This window comes from Anarrhichthys ocellatus, unplaced genomic scaffold (assembly GCF_004355925.1).
Source record: "Anarrhichthys ocellatus isolate YVR2014 unplaced genomic scaffold, GSC_Weel_1.0 scaffold57, whole genome shotgun sequence".
NCBI classification, from domain to species: domain Eukaryota; kingdom Metazoa; phylum Chordata; class Actinopteri; order Perciformes; family Anarhichadidae; genus Anarrhichthys; species Anarrhichthys ocellatus.
Window position 1 is genome coordinate 2,152,101 of NW_022280087.1, and position 22,796 is coordinate 2,174,896.

Consider the following 22,796-nt stretch of genomic DNA (forward strand, 5'->3'; position numbering starts at 1 on the left):
TAAGGTCTTATATAGACAGGTGTGTGCCTTTCCTAATCAAGTCCAATGTTGTGGACATAAACTGAATGATCCCAAGTACAACTTGCAAAAAGATGTTTAAAGTGTTTCATTTTGAACGCTTGGATATTTATTTGATTTCCTTAAATGAAGAAGAATAAATAAATTTCTAAACCCCTAAATCCCCAGGAAAGAGCAAAGGGCCCACAGTAAAGTGAGCTAGTCATGTTACACCACATATCGCATCGCACACCTCAGTGCAGCAGCTTGTTAGAACCTGTGGAACCTGCAGCAGCACACAGTGGACAGATCTGTTCTTATGATGATGGGGTAACATGGCCAAGCATACTTCAACTAAGGTGCTGCTGAATGACCGTCAGCACTTCCACTGACAAATGATACTGTATTACATCCAACTCTCATTGTAAAATGTAAAAGGAATTACAAGAACATGTCCATGAGACAGATTTCACCTCCACTGCACACATTACATACCAGATGTTCCTGTAAAAATTAGTTTAACAGAAAAACTTTGCTCGAGGTCCACTTACTACTGTAGCTCACTAGCAGCGCCACAACAACGTACAAAGAGCATCGAAAGTCTAGCTAACCTCAAGTCACAAGTTGTCTTTTATCACACAAACTAGGTTGAGTAAATAAGAGAACCATATATTTTGTGCATGTTTGATCTTATTTGCACTTTATTGTCTTGTTGGACAACATATGAATGTGCATAGGTTATGTTGTTCCCACACAGCTCTTTCTTACACACACTTATCTTGTTTACACATCATCCTGTTCACAAAATATATTTTATTGTTCACAAGTTCTTTTCTTGTGTGCACAAGATTTAAAGACTATTTTTGGGGACTTTAGGACTCCAGAAGTAAGTGGACTTTGACCTATACTGTTACACAAAGTTACATAGTTCAGATCAGAAGGAAACAACCTCTTGGAAATGCTAGCATGGTCATGCCTAAATAAACATTTGACTAAATTCAAATCAATCACTCACCTAATGTATTGTAGCCTACCACTAGTAGTTCTGATCGGATACATGAGATCATGTTTACACTGCAGGAATGATCTTGAACACATCATGGACAACTAACAGCACACATCCTGCATGTGAAGTAATACACAGAATAAGAAGGCAGGGGGGCCAGACTGCTAAAGAAGACTATCGTAGGCTCCATCTTTAATTAACATCTGAGTGTCAAAGCAAAATCATCAATCCTCTGAGGAAACTGAACCACGGTGCACGGGAAACTGTAAACTGTGGAGCCTCTGGTTACTAATGCGCTTTTAGGTCTGAGATGCAATTGAATCACTGTTAATGATCATCTGGAGATAAAGTGTTCGGACTTCACCACAACATAATTATCTGGTATTCTCAAGATACAGCATGACACTAGTTTTTAAGACTGCTAGAATAAGAAATTGCAATATAAAGATATCAAATGGAGGTCAGAATGGTAACATTGTGCATAGGCCCTCTTCCTTTCAAACATGAGTGGCATGATGAAGCCCACATGGACACACCATGAACACCAGACGCCTGTTCTCTCAACATAATGGAGACACTGAAGTGCTGATGACCCCAGAACTACGTGTGATATCTCCAGGTAACATTACAATCAAAGCCACAATGTGAAGAATTTACTGACATTTACTGACAACATTGCATGCTGCCATGGATCAACCCAGGGACACGGCGATGGACATAGACCATGACGGTAAAAAGTGCTACAGGCTAATTGTTCTGACTGAGAAACGAATGTGGCTCCAGACCTCGATGAGATGCTCACATCTCCCATCTGTTAAGAGACTCAAAAAGGTCGGCTGTTTTATCCCTAGAACAGAGCTTTGTGGGCAGAATTAAGAATAGGGCTGTTGTCTTCCTACATATGTAGCTAGCTACCTAGAATAAGAAAGGTCCATCTAACCATAAAGCACGGAATCTCTGGTGATGAACACAGAATTATCAGCATCTCTGAAGCATTACAGAGCTTTGTGCTTCTTTCAGCTCATTGTTTTGGTTTTACAGTGCAAAAAGCAGCAGGCAGCTTCTTACAGTGAAAAAGCTCTGATAACTCTGTGTACACTAGCGGCCCTACACCAAACAAACAGAGGTGTTCACCACATCAACTTCATAGTGTCTCAGCTTGGTTCTGCCCACAAGTTCAAAAAGATGTCCAAACTGCACGTAACACCTCCTTCATTCCTCTGTTGGTTTCATTGGACCCGTTAGGGCGGGACATCTTACAAGCTCCATCATTTCTATTGGTCCATAGAGTTTGGTGACATCATGACATTTTCAGCATAGCTCCACCAAACTTCCCCCTGACTGGAGGTCTACTCAGCCAGAGTAATGAAAACACGGATGTGGGTGTGTAGGACCTTTCACTAAAAGGCGTGTACTGAAGCACAACAGAAAAATGCTTGTTATAGCATTATGACATTTAACATTTTAAGAATGGTAAAGGAATAAGAAAATGAGCAGTAGTGTTATACATTGTTTTTTCTAAAGGAAACTAAAGAAAATTGAAACAGTAAAGTAAAGTGCCATCACAGTCTCTGTATAACTGACAACATAACACCAACAAAACCAACAAACCAGAAGAACCAACCTCAAGATACAGTATGTAACTATAAGGTAGACCATGTGACAGAGTGTGTGCAGAACAACTGAAGAAGGTAAAAGATGTTGTAGACAAACAGGTGTGGAGGGTAGAATGGAGGCAGCAGATCAGTCTGGAGTCCAGACCTGGGGAAGAAGACTACAGACACTCCTCACATTCACATACACACACTCACACACACACTCAGTCCAGCTTCTCCTTGTGAACCAGTTTGGGGGCGTCCACAAAGTCTTGGCCATTGAAAAGGATGATAGTGGCTGTGATGGCACTAGCAGCCCCCCAGAACAGCACGTAGGCCAGGGTCTCTGTCCACGTGTCACCTACAAGACAAATTGCAGTCATTTTTTCTGGTTGTCAAAACCACAAGAAGCGGTCTCCTGAAGCTCTTCAGCTAAAGGTGCTTCAGCCGCGGCCGTCCATCTCACACACATCTGACCAGATTCACTTCTATTTGAATGAATACAGTCTACACAGACGTCTATTTCTTTGGTTTTACACTGAACACTATAGCGGCTGTGTGTCGGGCTGACCGACTGTACTGTGCTGCTCCTCTGCATCTGTGTCGACACAGACGGAGGAGTGGAGCTGCTGCTGTGGCTACATAGCCTGTGTAGACTCAGTGGAACAGTCATTGGTCACGTTGCTAACATTAGATAACTTAAAATCTGACTATATAGAATGTAATGTGCCCGTGAAGATTGTGACACCAATGTTAAGTGACTTGACTTCCTAATGTTAGCTTTGAACAGATGTCGTATATAGCATAGCATATCTAAGTAGAACAGGAAAGGGGAACATTGACTGAGGTTCTGCAGAGTTCCAAGCTTGCTCAAATGTTATTGGAGCACATAGCGAAAGGGGGCGGGACTTAGGAAGGGTCTATTGACAGGTTTTCTTCTGTAATAGTCCTTGTGATATTCACTTGTGTTATTACTAGACAAAAGTCACTATTCTCAACTGTTAAGTTCATTCTACCGGGAGAAGAATGTAAGTTTGAACAGATGTCGTGTATAGCATAGCATATCTAAGTATAACTTAACAAAGTCAACAGGGAAGAAATAAATAGCCATTGATAACATTTCTATGAGCTGATAGCAACGCCACTAACAATGTTAAGACCTATTCATTCACAAATTACAATTTCCTGTAGCTTTAAAGAAGTTAGTAGAATAAGATTTCAGCCCTGATGGACTGAACCAACAGAGATGATAAAAGTGTACGCTGACAGGCAGAGAAGAACTTACCGGCCATGAGAAGACAGACGATGCACATAGAAAATGCCACCAGCATAATGATGGGCAGCTGCAAAAAGAGCAGAATTCAAAAGGTTAGACCAGTGGTTCTCAAACTGTGGGGCGCGCCCCTCTAGTGGGGCGCGGTGGTATTACAGGTGGGGCACAGGGGGAAATGCAGAAATCTTTTTTTTTTTTTTTTTTTTTAAGTAATGAATAAATACATGGCGAAATGCCTGTACTTTCGTGTAAATGTTTACGTTACGCCGTTAACAGGTTACGCTTGCACATGCGCGACGGCCATGATCCTTGGCGACTCACATGTGTGGCTTAGTGTTCCAAATGAAGAGACATTTGGCAGGCGGGAACAGAAAAGCAACCGCAAGCGGTGTATCCGAGGCAAACAGCCAAGAAGAAAATATGATGACGCCTATCTTGCTCTGGGTTTCACAGTGAACGTGGTAGGAGATGAGGAAACCAATCTGTGTTTTATGTCTGAAAACTCTAGCTGGGGATAGTATGAAACTTGTTTTGTTTAGTTTTTCACAGGTTGCACTTTATTGTTATCTTGAAAAGATGTTTAGTGCAAAACAGGTTAATTGCAGCCAATTGCAATAAGCTATTTTTTGCCAAATTGTAGTTCTTTTTTGCACATATAGAACTTTATTTGCATTGTTCTAACAAAGTGATTGCACATTGTATTTGTTTTTGTCTGATGGAGCAATCTGGTTTACTTAAAAGTGATTGCAATTTTCTTTATTCTATTATTTGAAAAGGCACAGACGGAGGAGTCACAAAATGTTATTTCAATAAAAATTCAACATAGACCATTTTGTTACAATTTTGTTGGGGCGGTGGGGCATGAACATTTTTCTTCCTCCAAAGTGGGGCGCGACAGAAAAAGTTTGAGAACCACTGGGTTAGACTAACAGTCACATGAACTGCTGCTGCTGCTGATGAGAGGGACAATGCAGATATACTGACCGTGAGGAACTTCCAGTCCTTCTGCACACGAAGAGGAGTGGGTCCGTCAGACTCATCGACAGCAAAGTTACCGAGAAACAGGTCAATCGAATCCTGAAAGCAACAAAACCACATGGACACCCTGACTGGACTCATCACACCATTCTAAATCAGATTTCTTTTCTTATTGGGGCTCATTTCATCAACAGCTTCATTGAAATGTGAAACATGACAGGTTAAAGTGGTAAAGCTTGCTATGTATAGATTGGAACTGATAGTGTGAGATGAACAGGAAATAGAAGCACTAAAGTAGTCTGTGGATTCTCGTCTATCTTTCAACGAGTCAATGCAACTTGAACATTTAACCACAATCTGGTTAAAGAGATTCTGCTGTCGTGAAGGTGTGCAGATATCTTTTTGTCTTCACTGCCAAATTCAAGGCAGCTTTGTGTTAGTGTAGTCTACTGAATATTGGTAATTAAGTTTCCCACTTATTTCAATGATGATGAATCTACAACACATCCTGTCATAGACATCATACCTGTCTGAATCCATCAGAAAAGTTGTTTTTGTAGTAGCGGATAATTGAGTTCCAGCCGTCCATCAGCAGGCCCCACCTGGTCCTCTTCCCCGTCCTGATGGAGACATCAGGTTATTAAACTAGTGCACGGGGGATCCAGAAAACAACACGGTCAACTGATGTGTGGTGTAGGATGTAACAGACTGTACCTTGTGAAGTCTGTTTTTAAGGCTCCAGTTCCTGCGTACTGAACAGCACATGCATTGGCATTGTCAGCCCATGCTGGTTAGAGCACACACAGAGAACAGTGAGGGCTCACTTCTACTCATCACACAACACATGCTTACAGTCGAGCATACAGAGGACATTACCGTTCTTGTAGATCTTTTCAAACTCGGCCTGCTCTTCAATCCGCTGACCTACATTCAGAACCCCAATCCTCTGTGCACACACAGGCACATTACATAGAAGAAGACTCAGGATGTTAAATTCAATAACCTGCATCTTTCCAAAATAACATGACATGAGTGAATACATGGGATTTACTCCTCGATTCTAAAAAGGCTGAGCGGTAGTGAGGTTCAAAATACCTGAAGCTGAGACTGAAGGGAGCGTCGGGCCAGCAGGCTCTGGATGACGTTGGTCCTGTCCAGGCAGTCCATGCAGTTACTGCGGAAGAGTCCTCTCTGTTGGGCCACCGTCTTCCCGTCTGGGTTCACCATGAAGTAACTACACACAGAGAAAGGTCTGAATATTCCTACACAGTACACAACAGATATTAGCCCCGAACAGATGCTGGTGAAGTTACCTGTATTGATCTTGCGTCTCAGCGACATCATCCACTAAGATCTGGAGACGGTCCCACCTCATGTGGCTGCACTCTTTGTGGAAGTCGAAGGCGATGTAACTGAGGAAAGAGGACACAATGTCATAGTGTCATAGTTAGATTAGGAGGAGATGTCTTCAGCATTCATTGTTACAGAAGTGGCAGAACTAGATGTCGTCTTTACAGTTTCTAACGAGAGATAGATGAAAAATGAAGGTGTCTACCAAACTAAACAAATGTAACTGTGTTACAGCCGGCTTTCTCCAGGAAGATGATTTCTCACACCTGGTTTCTGTGATCGGGCTGGGGGATTAGAGAAGCCTGGTTCCCCTAGCAGCAGTAGCAGCAACAACAGGTGTGCCCAGATGTTCCTATACCATCTAAATCTCAAGTTGGCACACCCAGCATAATTATAAAACATGTAACAACAGCACAGCTTTCCATAAACAACCGCTGCTGGCTCAGCCGGCTACTTCATTACAGTCATTTAATATTCTAATAAAATAGTTTAGATCAACGGAGAACACCTAAAAAAAAATAAGAATTCAGACATGTTAACTCTATGGCTGAGGAAAGCTCTATCAATATGCTTACACATGAGCTAATCTCTCTCAAAGCCAGAAAGCAGAGAAGTCAGTCTCAAACTGGTGATGTCATCTTGTAGAAAGTGTGCAGCTGCTCCATAGATGATGAAGGGGACACTTATTTGGTGGCGTTTTCTTTTTTTAATACCCAAATGAGCTTTGTTCTATTGCAGTGTTGTCAGTTGTGAAACAGAAGATGGAGCCATAAACATTCCCCTGGTGCTCAGTGTCATCTAGAACATCTTTCCGGTTCCACACTTTAGACTGGATGACATCACAAATCTGAGTTTTAGTCTCTAGTTTATGGATTTGGTAGAGAGTGGTTCATGTTCACTACTATTCTTGGACTGTGTATGAATTGAGATAATGGTCATAGTTCACCTTTAACAACATTCCCTATTTTATGACCACTAGCCTGCACTTCAAAACAATGTGAGCATGTTGATAGAGAGTAAATATTAGCTAAACAATTGATGACAAAATACATAAATAATTGCACTGATTGCACAGACAGCGGATCTTCATTAGACGGGCTACTTCAGTAAGAATTACAAAGCACTGAAAGCAAAGGATTTTCTATATCAACACAGATGTTCATGGACTTAATGAATGAAGGACTGATACATTATCTTCATTTACATTAACATTCATTGTGGCATGACTTGATAAACATTACAGTGAAGGTGTCAATAAATCAATCAAAAAGTAGATAAGGTCTGATGATTCTATCAGTTGGTATTAAATATGATTAGCTATTTACAGACTGTGTGGGCTAATTGTCTAATTCTCCTTTATAATAATTCACAATATGTTAACAATCAACTGATAGATATCGTAGTAATTATTAAGATCAGTGTATACGTATGTGGCTTTAACAGACAAACTCTTTCTGTGGGGTCTACGTGGGAGCCAGGTGGATTTCTCCAGGAGAACACAGATCTCACTAACATTTATATTGGAAACAGAGATACACAATAGAGTTGGGTTGAGTGCCGGTTTGCCGGTCCAGTCCGGTGTATGAGCTTAAACAGGTTTGATTTTATACAACCTGACAGCCCCCACCTTTTTCATTACGACACAACCTACATCAGCAACCTGCGCTGATGCCGTCACACTGCTAAATCAAACTAGTATTCCTTTTGATTATAAGCAATATAAAAACATGATTAACACAGTATTATGTTTGCTCATAAACAGAGTAACAGAGCCACTACTGTCTGACAAGACATGTGCAATTTACTGCCAACATGAAGGAGATGACATTGAGAGGTGGGCGGGGAGAAATGTTTGTTTACTAGAAAGTACATTTTCTGACTGAATGGATGAGACATGGCAGAGCATCAAATCCTCCTCCTCTATTATGTTCTCTGTTACACTGACTAGCAGATGCTCATCATGAGCGATGAAGCTCAATTACTGAGTCAAGTCTGACACCTAGTGGTAACAATCGGTACTCCAGACCAGACCGCTGTTGGAACAGGCTTGACTGGCTTAATATCAAACTGTTTTGAAAACACTGACATGAATGTATGAAAAGAGGAAAGCTGCTCTTCCAGAAGAACGTCACAGGTATGAAATATGTATACACAGATGTACAGTAGCCAGGTCCAGTAACCTGGTTTCTCTGAGTAACCTGAATGATGTCATAAGGGACCATGTTCTCAGTGAAGTCATGGAGGGACACTTACTTGAGCATACCATTGTTCATGCCAGACACCATCTTGGCAAAGGCCTGCTCTAGTGGCTTCTCGGAGCCCTTCTGGTTCACCTGGAAAAACACACAAATTGGCCTCAGAAGAACTTGCTGATATTTCCTTTCAAAGAAAGAAGGGAAAGAGCTTGACTAAGGATCCTCACCAGGTTCAGAATAGTTTGCTTCCCGTAGATGAGGAGCTGAGAGTCAAAATGCCTCTGGAAACCATCCATCTATACAACGTTTTCACATGGTTAGCATTTTCACACCTCACTATTAAAAAGCACACAGAAACAGGAAAACACCTGCTCTTACGTGATTGGTGGTTTTGTTGATGACAGGTTTAGGTTTGTATTTGAGGTTGGGCCTCTGACTCCAGTAAAAGGGGATGGAGCCTCGTGTCTGGGGATGAAAAACAAAGGGAAATATGCATTTCTCAAACTTGAATGCTTTAACTTTTGGACAAAATGTTGCACAGAAAAACGTAGAAAAGGCCAGGTACCAATGAGCCACATAGTCTTTAACAGGGCCGGCTGTCATACTTGCCTGTATAAATGAAGCCTTTGCTCCCTCATACAGAACTATCTGCTCAGTCTCCACAAAGTTGGCAGCATGGCCTTCAGAGTCGATGCCTGGAGGCAGCAGGACAGAGTGTCAGCAGTGAGGCGGACAACATTAGCTTCTGTTGTACCTTCATATTGCAGTTCAACAAAGAGGCGGTGTCATGCAACAGGGGGTTTACCTCGAACGTAGTATCTGACGCCGGCCCGGAAGCAGCTCCTCCTGGATATGAGGATCCACTCAAAGATCTTTCCGTTTATACGACACGGCTTCATGACGATGACTGCACCAGGAGGGTCAAGGAAAGGCTTTGCTCAGGAATTGATCTCATCTTATCTACCGTGTGTTGTAGATCAGATGAGATGCCTCATGCTCCATTAGAAAACATCAGATATTAGATTTAGTAAAAAGGATACATCCATGGACCACAGGAAGTGCAAACTTATGAAGCTATGGGGAAACAGTGACAGTTATTGTAATGAAATAAGTAGAAAAACATGGAGTGAAAAACAAACGGGTGAGCAGTCTTACCTCTGGCTGTGCAGCCAGCTCTCTCAAGAGGTTCCCATTCCACACAAACCTCTGATCTGCCTGAAAACCACAAGAAACACCATGTCATTTATCAACACATTATTCATCCTCTTTATCACAATGATCATGTGTATCATGATCAGCATTAGCTTACCAAGAACTAAATAGAATCAAAAATGATGGATAAACAATGTACGTACTGGGGGTGGGGAAATGGATGCTTAGATGCAGGATCTTATACAGATTGTATTAATAATGGACAATGGAAGCACATTTATGTTTATTTCAATTATGGATGATTATAAACACGCTATGTTTTAAAAGTAGCAAGTAGTCCCACAGTGAGAAAAACAAATGTATAGAAATCAAACATTTTTGTTTTCCAATCGTAATAGCCCTCTGAATCAGAATCAAATGGGCGGGTGCCTGATAAAGACTATTATACGTCAATCATTTGAGCAGTAATTTAGGCAATCCTTTCGGCATTGTCACATATTTGTGTAAACAATGTACATAGAAAACTCCACTACCTTATGATCTTGTACAAACCATTTACAAACTAACAAAGAACTATATTTTTGTTATTGTAAACAAATCAAAAGCAAAGACCAAAAACAACACTGTCAGTCCCTCACTTCTCTCTGACTTCCTATCTGTAGCTCTCAGCCCCAAGCCCATTGGTTCCTACTGAACTCACAATGACACAGAGCTTCCAGTTTATTAGGTACACCTAGCTAAAACTTTTGCAGTCAAAGGTACCATCACACATGTGTGAATGCAGGCCAGTGACCACTGGCTGTGGAGGTGAAAGTTTACCAGAGTTGAACTCCATGTGAATAATCAGATGTGAATGTGCTTCACATTCACATCTGGAACTATTTTAATGAGATGATTACACTGTGTGGTCATGTTGGAGAATGCAGTTTGTGTTGCTGTTGCACTGTACTGCATCACACAGGAGGTGTTTCTGTTATTTAGCTTACCCTCGTCAATATAAATGGGGTGGACAAAATAATAGAAACACCTGTCAGTATACAAATATGTAAATACAGTTGAATCAACATCTCTCGAATAGTTTCACTGTGGAATTTGACTGAATGAGTTTTATCCAGGTGTAAACTGACAACCGAGTATATACAGTATATAGTTAAAGGTAAAGGCTCAGTAATTCCCTGAAACAGCTGGTCTCTTTAGATCTCAGCAGACTTTACTCAAACAGGAGGAAATTGTGCATTTATTGGGGACTATTTTTAGTGGCGGATTAATCCACATTTGGTGCTCTAGTGAGTATTTGTATTGTGGATTGAGTGAGAATAAACTACAGTGTGTGTGTGTTCATGGTAATGAAGGAACAACAGCAAGCAAATTGATGAGATTTGAACAGAGTTCTATGGCTCATGCATATGGGATTTGCTCACAATAAGAAAACAACAGGATATCACCCATTGCCTGGCTCCTGATTTATCCCTCACAATCTTTTGAGATTTTTTTAGTCGCTCTGTAGAGTCAAATTTGATATGTGGGTCCCTGTATTGTTGATATGTCGTATACATGCATACAAGCCACAAAAACAGATGTGATACAGAAAATCACTTCTGTTCCAGGGTCTATTTGGGCATTTCAGACCAGAAGAAAATAGTGTGAAACTCTGCGAGGCAACTGATTGGATGTCTCACCCTCTCCAGCAGACTCATCTCTTGGAAGTCAGGGCTGGTGTTGGCCAGCCGCTGCAGAGTGTGCGTCAGGTCGTAGTCAGTGCAGAAGTAGAAGCCGTCTGTCATCAGCACATTGTTTATCATGGACAGGAAAGTCTTATTCTCCTGAGACTAGAGGCGGAAAGACAACAGACTTTTAGTACTCAGCAAACTCAACAGACGATGCACTTTGCAGAGAACTGCATACTCATGTTATACTGGTGCTGTGTGTTCGGGATGCACCGATCCAACCTTCTCTTTCCTGATTCCTTCACTCTAGTATGTGCCAATACTGATAGCAGCTCTCTCTTCCACCCACATTGAGATGAGAATACCTCCCTGCATGGACCATCTGCGCAGGTTAGTATTACTAACTAGTAAAACATTCAAGTTGAGAGTGGGACTGTTAAAGTAGTCAGGCTGGGCAGTGTATCGACTTTGTAAGGTATATCGATATATTTTCAAACGAGATGTAGGACGAGACAAAACCGTTTGTATCCATAGTTTGATGTTGCGTTTCACAACCTGTATCTTCTCAAACCCGCCCCACTCTCCCTCTGTGTCTGCATGTAAACCTCCCCCACTCTCCCTCTGTGTCTGCATGTAAACCTCCCCCACTCTCCCTCTGTGTCTGCACGTAAACCTCCCCCACTCTCCCTCTGTGTCTGCATGTAAACCTCCCCCACTCTCCCTCTGTGTCTGCATGCAAACCTCTCCCACTGAGTGACTGACTGAGATATGACGTTACACCGTCGGCCATTGCTTTTTCAAAATAGGTCTGGCAATGTTCTGCTGGAAACGTCGCCAGCCATCAATCAGCTGATCCACTTCCACCATAAAATGTATATTTCCCTGTGTCTGTGTATGTGATTCAAACATGGTCAGATCTTTGTGAGGTGATGTGCAGCATGTTTTAAGAGCAGCGTGTTGTGGAGAGACAGAGACAGTCATGTTGTCAGCTGGTAGTAAGCATACAGTGTAGGTGTCAGTTAGTATACCAATAAACACTGCAGCACCTCAAGACCAACATATGATGGGATCCAACATAAGTCTATACTGTTTAACAAGGTAACATGAATTACACAGTAACCCTTTAGATGAGTAATGCAGAACACCACATTGTTAAAAATAGCATGAATATATTGTATGTATTGAATTAAAACAGTCAGCTCAACCCTGTCATACGGTAGAAATGAGATATGATTTTTGGCCCGTATCACCCTGTTGGAGCCTGACCACTTCCAGGGCCCTGAGGGTGCTGCTAGAAGAAAAGGTGGTCGAATCGAAATGGTTTATATATATTTTCAGATCACACAAATGTAAGTCTTTGATGAGCACGAAGCAAGCCATTAACTACCTCCTTTTGATGAGGATCTCATTTAAATTTGGAATTGGGAAAGTTGCTTTGGAAATATCTTTACATTTTTATTTATAATTAAATATAATACCGGTTAGCTTTAGCCTTTTAGCATGGCCTCATGTATGTAGCCGTCATGTGAATATTTCATTCTTCATAATTTCTAGTTTTAAAACGAGTCAGCTAGAAAGATTAGAAAGTAAGTCAGAGAGTAAACTAGCTGGCTACAGCTGACAACATGTCCCTTTGATGTCAGTTCAGCTGACGAGGACAGTGGGCAACTAGAAATGAGAAAGGGCTTTTCCTTCCCTCCGTCTCAAATCAAGGACCCATTGTTTCGAAATAAATACATCATCATTATCACCGTCAATAGCTTGACAGGCGTAGCAACAGTAGCTGAGGGGCTTGGTGAAGGGTAGGTCTCTTTTTGACAGGTTATGCTGCTGCTCTTCAGTCTTCTGAAGAGGAAACAAACAGATCTGACTGTCATGCATCTTTGCTGGGCTAATAGGATGTGTCTGCTAAGCCAGTTAGCACAGAGAGTGGAGACTGAAGTTACACCTCCACCTTCCACTGTTCACTCACTCCATCTGCTTTCCTACCCTCCTCTCACTAGATCAGTGCCATCCTGTTCTACCAGTCCTCATACTTGGACTAGTTTGTACTTGCTACTAAAACCTACAGTCCTTTAGTAGTCCTACAGTCCTTTAGTAGTCCTACAGTCCACACAATGTTTTACCATAAAGCACAAAGTTTTCAGCCAAGGCTGCTCTATCAATTACAATACCAGGGAATAGAGGCAGCGGCAGATAAATAATGCACTGCCTGCTACACTGAAATTAGATAGCAGTGTGAAGAAAGATCCTGAAACATGAGGTCTCACTCGTACAAGTTGGCAGAACAGAGTGTTTTTCAACGTGGATCAACAAATATGAACTAGTAATCTATCTGATCTTTAATAAAGATAATTCCCAAAGGCTATTGAAAGATAATACACAACACATATTAATCGTTGTGGATGACTTAAAGAAATAAAATATATCTCTTGAAATGCAGTGAAAGCTTAAACCCTAAAAAGGTTTCATTTTATTATCTGCTTCATAAATGAAAGTGGATAATGAATTTAATTTGGAGTTGAGAGATTTTCTGTATTATACTTTTGTCTGTACTCCCATTACTGCTTTAAAGAGTTACAGGGCTCAGCAAGAAAAAAAACATGTCTTGTTATATATTTTAGTGCACCAATCATGATTTAACAACTTCTGAATCAAAATGTGATGAAAGTTGTGAGGTTGTTTTCTTTTCTCAATCAAATCTGATCAAACCACACCCACCCAGTCCAGATGAAGCAGATCAGACTGTTACACTCTTAGTAAATAACATTGTTGCTTATTCAGTCAGAAATATTTCATGCTGCTGAGAAATATTTAAGATTTGAAACCAAGCTTTCAGAAGTTTTTCCAAGTAAAATACATAGCAACATTTTGTGAAACCCATCTCACCCAGAGTCAGAAGAGTTTCATTTGATCGTGTCCAGTCCAGAGATTGGTCCTGGAAGCAGAGGAAACTGCGATCCAGGCCAGCTGGGACTAAGACAGCTTTGGAATCATTCAAATAAATGTTGCGTTTCTCTTCTGACAGAGCTAGTACATTAAAAGTTATTTTTGAAATAAGAATACTTCAGGTTGTACTTAAGCAGTGCCTGCATGGAAACACCAGCACCAACATTTCTAAAGGGTGACTCTGCAGCTCAATGTATTGTGTAGACCGTTAGAAGCATTGTCTTTTGCAGATTTTGAGAGAATAGTCTTGCTGACCTGGATCTCTGAGAGATGCAGCACAGTCTTCTTGTAAGAGATCACGTCAAAGTCCACAGCCTTCCACACAGCGTGGCCCAGGAGGCTGCCCACATTCCTCTTCCTGGTGATGACTATCAGGTACATCCCTGTGTGGTGGAAGTGGGCAGTCAAAGCTGTTTTACCGCACAGGCTTCAAAGACATGTTTAACAAAGCACTGACCACACCACGGTACCTACCTGCTACCAGGCGGACGGTTCCCATGATGCCACATATAGGTCTGGTGACCGCTGAGGGGGGGACGTCTTTTTTACCTGGGAAAGCACCGCAACGGTTCACAAGTTACATGCTTTATCAAAGCGCTGCAAATTTCACTTTCTAATTTATCTTTATAAACTTCCTGGTAATGTGACTCAACTATTAATTGTCAGAAAGATTGATAAGACAAACAAATGTATATACAACTTATATTTTTACCTCCATAGTGATTTAGTGGGTATATGTTTAACAAAAGTTCTAATCGTAACTACGAATATTTATTCATTTTCAGAATTTTAACCCTTTTGGTTAAATAATGCCACAGTTGTTTTTATGAAAAAAAGGCAGAAAATTAATTTATTTTTCAGTCAGGGAAATGTCAATAACTAGCGTTTTTAAGTCGGGCTTTAGTTGAGCGTTATCTATTTCAGATCCTACCTCTGGGGTTTTCTCACCTCATATTGATGATATTTGTGCTAGCGTTTACTCAGTTTGTTTGTTTGTTTTGGCTGTTATAAAGTCTGATTAATTAGCTACAGCATTGATTATGATGCATAGCATCAGACATTGCAGCACAATACAGCAGCAACAACACCAACACGAAAACCAGGAAAATAGCATGTATTAGCCCCAGAGGGCAAACATGAGAAACAGGCTCAGTCTGATGAAAAATAGTAACAACTACATTATTAAAGCCAGGGGTATATAATGACAGCCTGACATGAAATCATATAACATGATGTTATACTGTGATGGCAGTGGGATCAAATAATGTGGTTATAAACGGGTTTCAGTGGGACATTTTTGTCCTTAAGGGTCTGAGTGTCTGTATTTTGGCTACACAGTGTATCATAGACTTACTGGATATGAATGTCATATGCATAAACACAGCCAAAATGATGGAAAAATTCAAAATCAAGAAGTCAAAAATGTCCGTAGTGAAGCTCAAGAGTTGGGAGAGGTTTGAATATGAATTTGATAAATCTACCATCAAGCTTCATCAGTAAACTTCTTGACAGTACCATCATTCCATCCAATGGTTCTCATATGACACTCTCCTTTGTCCATTTATACAGATATTTACTGTATGTTGAAATACAGGGAAAAAAAAACTCTTTGAGATTGTGTTAAACTTTTTTGTTCAGCCAAGGACAAGGGCAGACTGCAGCGTATCATTCGCTCTGCTGAGAGGGTGATTGGCTACAATCTGCCGTCCCTCCAGGACTTGTTCGCGTCAAGGACCCTGAAGCGAGCAAGAAGGATTGTAGCCGACCCCTCTCACCCTGGACATGAACTGTTCGAGCCCCTTCCATCTGGCAGGAGGCTGCGGTCCATCAGGACCAAGACCTCACGCCACACGAACAGCTTCTTCCCTTCTGCAGTCGGGTTCATCAACAAAGCCCAGGACCCCCACTGACTCTGACTCTTACACCCCCAGGACAATTTCTTACCGGTCACTGCCCTGCACATCCCTTCAAGGTTTCTTTATTTAAACACACTTGACATTACACTTCAACTTACTTGTTTATAGTACTGCTATCTGTTTGTTATGCACTTTATTTTATACTCTATTGTAAATTTTAATATGTTTCTATTTCTTGCACTGTGTTGATTGTTAAATGTTATGCACCACCTGCCACGACAAATTCCTTGTATGTGCAACATACCATGGCAATAAACGGTTCTGATTCTGATGAAGCTAGAACATGTACCCCTTACATGCTGTTGGGACTTCACCGTACGGTTGGAACAAATAGAGTTAGGCCTACATGGTTCAACAGCCTGATTTAAAGTCACACCAAGCCCAACCAGACGTTAAATCTCACCTACGTGTGGTTTTTGGTCCAAACTCGACGCTAAGGTCTCATTGGACGAGGGCCACAGGCTCCACAGGGGGGGGGGCTCCCAGTGTTACAGCCCTGCCATCACTGAGGCTATAAAAACCAGCGCTACCTACAGCTCTGTGCCATCCCACGTGATTCGAACAACGTTGTTGCTTTCAAGAAAACCTAGGAATAGTTCTACAGTCGCTGGATAAACAATAGACAGTTTTTTGGTCCTGAAGAAGAGAACGGATAACTTCTATGCGCCGTTCTCTTCCTGTTAAAGTCGACATTTGCTCGTCGTAAGGAAGAAAATTCCCTTAACTTCCGAGGAATCCACTCGGTAGTCACAGCAAGTGAGGTTGGTAACTAACTTTATCAGTTAAAAGACCAGTGCCGAGTGCCCCAGTCGGGTTTCTGTGTGAGAGAGAAACAGTTCCTGTATTTTACTGCGACGGTGATGATCTGCCTTGTTTTGAGCGTTTTTTATTTTTCCTTTATTGTTTAACTAACCCACATACACACACACATACACAAACACACACACAGGCTTTGCAACTCATCTCAGACACACATGGTGTGCAAACGTGGCCTCTATCGTGGCCCCACCGCCATTTTTGTAGTTTTGCGTTGCATGATCACATACAAAACTACACCCGCCATTTTGGTTGTCCTATCTCTCTTCCGCCGTTTTTGTCGTTGAAACTACATCCACCATTTTCATAGTTTTCTCTCCAAAACGCCATTTTGTAGTCTCGCATGGCTTGGTCACGTACGAGACGACACACACAAACCATAGATTGTTTGTTGGTAATTGATTATAGTTTGGTTATTGGTCCCTGATCTCAGGGTGGTGCACTGTAATTATTAATAATCTTATTGACATTAATAATTCTATTGATGTCAATAATTTATTTTTTTTATATTTGCCGATAACCAAACACGCTCCTGATAATGGTAATTGATGGCTAGCTGTAAGGTACATTTTTTATATTTTTGATGTATTCTGAGCAAAGAAAATCTATAGTATGCAGTCAATACATGTGAAGAGTGAAAACAAAGCTTAAAGCTGAGGGTTCAAAGGTGGTGAGAGCTTTCAACCAGAGCTTAAAGCGTCTTTGTCAATGAACTGTCAGACTTTCTACCTTTGAGGGTCATCTCATTTGAGACCCTGTCGATTGCCAGCACAGCATCAGCCCCCTCATCGCAGGCCTCTATGAAGAACTTCTCTGGGGTTGTGTGCCTGGGAAAGAAGAAGGGAGTTGAATTAAAGTTGAGTTTTTATCCAGGGATAAACAGCTTGAACACGTTTATTCAGGTTCACCAAGCCTCACAATGTGCTACAGAAAATTATTTGGGATTCTCTCTCTTAGTCAAGACAGGAATGTCTTACAGAAGAGGATACCATTGTGAATGCAGAATGTGGGTACAAGAAAATTCTCTTATTGGGAACCAGCCATGTTTCCTCATAGTTATACATTTCCCCTTTTTATTTATCTGTTCCCAATTTAATTTGTCTTTATTAATTGAATCAATATACATTTCCACAGCAGTGATTCCATCAGTACAACAACAGAGTCATGTCATACTACTTATTTCTAACCTCTATAAACAGACAAGATTTTGGAATTGGAAGCATTCTGGTTTCCGTTTGTAGTCTGAGTAGTATTAACCGATCACGTTCGTATTTGTATTCTAAAGAGACAGTGAGAGTGCACTGATGGAATACTTGCTGTGGAAATAAACAATATGTTTAGTTTATCATGTGAGACGTTAGGGTACAGGTAATTCCAGCTCTAAATGCTTTTTACCCAGCCTTTATTCATGAGCAGCCTTTGTATGTGTCCTTTGCAATTACAAGCACCTACACGTTTATCATAATGTCCAAGAATTCTTTCCCGACTTGTTTTAGGCCAGAGTTCCACCACTTAATACTGTCTTAAGTTGAAACATGTTTTTTTATATATTCATTATAAACAGGAAACAAAGAGAGAGAGGGGTATGACATGCAGCAATGGTCCCCCAGCAAGGAATTGGACTGAACCAAGTGGACATGTTTAATATGGAGGGCCAACACATCAACAAAGAAAATTAGATCCACGTGTCCAGATGTAGAGGAGCCCAAGTACTCTTTATTCAAGAGCATTGATTACATTTAGTAATGCTCACCCTGTCCCCTCACTTAAATAGCCCTTGCTTGCACTTGGAATTGCTCTGTTTCAGTCAAACTGTTTGCACTCAGATATATTCTTGCTGGCACAGATTTCCTATGCTCCAGCTCCAGCTCTTCTCCTAACACTTGGGCTGCTTCTCTGCTTCTGTGTGCTTGTGAAACAACTGCTCTTGGATTTTTCTGTGCAATAACCCTGTCAGAACTCCCCAACCATCAGAATGCAAGGTGAAGTGTTGACCAACGAAACGATCCCTACCTCAAGGGTGCGTTCACTTTACTTCTTAGAGCGGCCCTGACCCCGACCTTTACTTCATTTGCTTTGGTTACGACTTTTGGAATAAAATGACAGTATACCAGCACCTGTACTTTTTTATTCTACTATAATAACTTCACTGGCTACTATTACTTGACCCAACTTATTATTTTGTCATGCCCTGAATCAACCAGGTCAGATCATGCTCATTCACAGCTGCATAGAGAGCGAGCTGTTAGCTTTCTAATGCTAGCTAGAGCTGAGATGGTTACCAATGTGGTCTGCCTCTTCTTTTTAATACATCCATGTTAAACTGTCTACCTGACTTTATCTATGATGCAGTCTTGTAGTTCCCTGCCAAGCTTGAACTGAGCTCATGTTGAAAGTGACACATTTTCAGTCTCAGCTAACGCTAACTAGATGCACAGTTAACGTTAGCTGTGTAGCCCTCCGCTATGTTTTTCTGCTGCGTTCATGAACCACATACACTGACTGATTCTCACTAGCATATGGGGAGGCTAGCCGTGACAGGAGGCCAGGCAGCTATTATAGAAAAAACAAACATGCAGACTGTCTCTGCTGGCTCGATTATAAATATAATATATAATATTATGCCCTGTCATTGAAAAAAAACAATGGGTTTTATTCAGATTTATTTAATTGAATTGTGATTGATGAACAACTTTTAATGTCTTCTGGGTGCAGTCTGGTGAGGCATATTATATGAACATACACCGCAGAAGGGAACATTTGGAATGTTTACAGTTCAGATTCATATATTCACACCATCACACGCATCGCCATCTTGGTTTCAAAACGAGGCTTGGGACACCAGAAAGATCTCGTTACGCTTTAGCCGGGTTCCCAAAATGTACAGCTACCATTTGGATAATTGTGTTTAACAGAATGTTATGGCTAGAATGTTAGCTAGCTAGCATTTGGGTAACATTAATCCTGGTGTTGGCCCTTTATTATAGACAGCTAGCAGCAAACAGTGACATCTTGATTGTTGTAACGTTTAATCAAAATGTTATCTTCTCTGTGTGGTGATCATTTCATTGAAAACTGCTTCACCAAGACCTTAACAGGAATCAGGAAGCTGAAGGGGGTTCCTGGGCCAAGTTTGTGTGGTCCACTACCAAGCCTGGCCAGAGGAAAGTGATTACTTTATTCTGCCCACCAACCCTTTACTATTTAAAAAGGTAAAGAGCCATCCTGCCATCTCCAACACCTTCTTCCTCTCACTTTCTTCTTCATTCAAGTCCTAAGTTGAAGGATCACACACTATCGGTGAAATAAGGACACTCCATCTGTCATTGTGTCCTCTGTCTGTGTCCATTTTACACAATATTACACTTTATCAAAATAACAACAATACATTTTTTTCTTCAGATTTCATTAATTAAACTACTAATAATTTGAGAAGTAATACATAACCATTTTGCAGTTCAACAGTACTAATGACAGAAACCTGCTTCCATTACAAAGGAACGACCAGACCTAAGTCCTTGGTTGTCATAAACCCTTACTCTAGTCACTACTATACAGGGTCATCAACATCAGACAAAGAAATCACTAAGTTGTCTGAGATATACATATATTAGAGACTCCTTGGCTCTGATTGGTTGATTTCTTCAGGTGCAGTGGAATCTTGCCAATGCACTAAAAGGAGGCAGAGGAACCCGATGTTTTTTCACAGATTATCTCTGTCATATACTACGGTCACGATATAGTGATAGTTTTAGCAAATAAGACAAAAGGTCATTTTCAATAAATGTATCAACTGCAGCTTTAAATGGACCAGAGATCATTGCTACAACTTGAGTAACCAAGCTTAAGTCCCAAGAGCAGAAGAATGTGACGTGTAATGCTGTAGTGACACAACCACACAAACACCCTATTGTTGGCCTTCCACACCTCACATGCCTGTGCTACACCAACAGTCAGTATAATACTGAGACACCAACTGTTTAGGGACCACGCCCAACAGTTTGTGTGCTTTACACTAACTTGCTTAAGTTATCCATCACAGTGAATATCCTGATGTTTTTGTTGTGGTACTGCATCATGTAATCATAGTCACAAAGGGCCATTATTGTACTGGAGACCCTTTTTAAAGTGAGGTAAGAAAAGCAAACAGAGTCGGAGCCAAGATGAAGCTAAATGCTGAGGTCATGAGCCAATACTAAATCTTCACATCTTATATATTCATACGATTCAATTATATTTTCTGTATGGTTGATCTCCGTGCAAAATGGTGTAAATACTGTTTCAAAGCATACTCCACAATGCCAGGATGTGTCGGGTGGAATACACAACCCCTTTATTTGAACATATATTGGGGTTTAGAAATGAGCCTTACAAACTCACCATGTGTATCTGATGTGACTGTGACAGCAGGGATAGCATCAGTGGTACCATCCTATCAATGAACAGTGACGTTACCGCTGACACGGCACAGACAGTAGGACTGTAGCTATGTGTAACGTTACATAGACTGTACGGTTTGAACAGGGTGCGTGTCTGGATAAGTACAGAGAGCTCTGTCAACTTTCAGAAAAGTTAGAACTTAGCTGGCGACAGCTATCGTTTAGCTTCACCAGATGTCAGTGTTCGCTCCACAGACAGCTGACTGAGGTCCGTGAGTCATGTGAGTGCATGAAGAACGTAACGTTACGTTTCAAAGCAATGTGTCAGAAAACAACAGTCCCATTGACACCCCTGAAAGGATATGTCGAACTATCCTGATTATAGATTATTAACCCAGAACGTCAAACAAACATCTGCTACTAGCTAGGTTAACTAACTAACTTTGTGCCACCGTGTTCGCACTAAACACACCCCTTCATTGGAGCGTTAGGCGATAGAAGACATGGTCAGCCGTATACGTCTCCTGCCAAGTGTTCATAAAGATGCCAACATGTTTGCTTCACAGTAAGTGTTGAGTGAAACTTGACTGGTTCCTGTTCTAACCTGACCAGCCGCTGTGTCATCCAACCTAGCGCTACTTATGAACTCCAGCTCCTGCTTTCCCTCACTCGTGAGCTTTGCCTCTCGTTTGTTTTTTATCAGACTTAGAAAAGAACGATTTAAAAACGATTCACTATATTATATGTACTTACAAATTATATCTCTGGTAGGCGGTCGCCATCTTCGCTCCGTCTACCTGACCTCAGTGTGACGACAGCAGCAGTGAGAGTGGCGTCTGAGTGTGTTGCCAGATACAAGTTGTAAAACCCACAGAGGGCGTAGTGCTCAAACTGCTGCTTCCCGGCTAACCCAAGAGAACCTGGCATCCACAAGGCGAAACGATTGGTGGTACTTGTAGTTCAATCACTACAATAAGCTTGCCTTTGCTGTACAATAATTCAAATATTGAAAAGTAGCCAAAGAATAGCTCCATCCTGCTTCAGAGTTGAGCTTGAGTACCCTGTCAAATAGGTCCTCCAGAAAAACCCACAAACCACAGCTCAAATAGTTCAAATTCCATGGGTTCATACAGCCAAGTTTACATTTTGGATGAATAGTCAAAGACAGATAGCTTTAGTTTTTGTTGCGGCTCATATCTGTAAGTGTTATATGTATTCCCTTTCGACCCTTTCTTCCTATTCATATGAAATTGCCTCAAATTGATAAGAAATTTGCTAAAATGAACATCTTAAGACTTCAAATGAGACATTAGTTTACTTTATAAGTACCCCAAAAGGGGGAAAAACATATGTCCATAGTAATGAAACATGAATGGTCCCTTTGTATTGACGTTGTTCTTGTACTTTCTCTTTGTTGAAATGTACATTTAATCCATGGTATATTTTACATAGACTGTTGTATAATTTGCACAAACAGGCATTATTGGGGACACCAAAATCACGTGGGTGCTGTGAAGGACCAG

The 22,796-nt window shown here is 41.1% G+C and overlaps 1 protein-coding gene across 1 annotated transcript; it reads right to left on the bottom strand.

Moving 5' to 3' along the window:
* Nucleotides 1–680: 680 nt before the first annotated feature.
* Nucleotides 681–22,140, bottom strand: sacm1la (SAC1 like phosphatidylinositide phosphatase a). Its single transcript, XM_031871300.1, has 20 exons — nt 22,027–22,140; nt 17,624–17,721; nt 14,637–14,711; nt 14,418–14,545; nt 11,226–11,375; nt 9,550–9,609; nt 9,435–9,468; nt 9,200–9,301; nt 9,004–9,089; nt 8,773–8,859; nt 8,622–8,690; nt 8,453–8,532; nt 6,163–6,261; nt 5,945–6,083; nt 5,726–5,795; nt 5,564–5,636; nt 5,376–5,469; nt 4,856–4,948; nt 3,884–3,941; nt 681–2,959 (listed from the first exon to the last, which is right to left on the bottom strand). Exons 1-20 carry the CDS (start codon nt 22,053–22,055, stop codon nt 2,823–2,825), a joined length of 1,761 nt encoding a protein of 586 aa, XP_031727160.1. The 5' UTR covers nt 22,056–22,140; the 3' UTR covers nt 681–2,822.
* Between the last annotated feature and the right edge of the window lie 656 nt (nt 22,141–22,796).

What these genes read in the sequence shown, in the direction of transcription:
- sacm1la (XM_031871300.1), bottom strand. Translation starts at nt 22,055, where the DNA reads ATGGCGACCGCCTACCAGAGATATAATTT. An exon ending in AGATGAGTCTGCTGGAGAGG is followed by an intron (nt 9,610 to 11,225) that starts GTGAGACATCCA and finishes TGTGGTTTTCAG; the next exon opens with GCAGATCAGAGGTTTGTGTG. An exon ending in TTTCTGATGGATTCAGACAG is followed by an intron (nt 4,949 to 5,375) that starts GTATGATGTCTA and finishes TGTTGCTTTCAG; the next exon opens with GATTCGATTGACCTGTTTCT.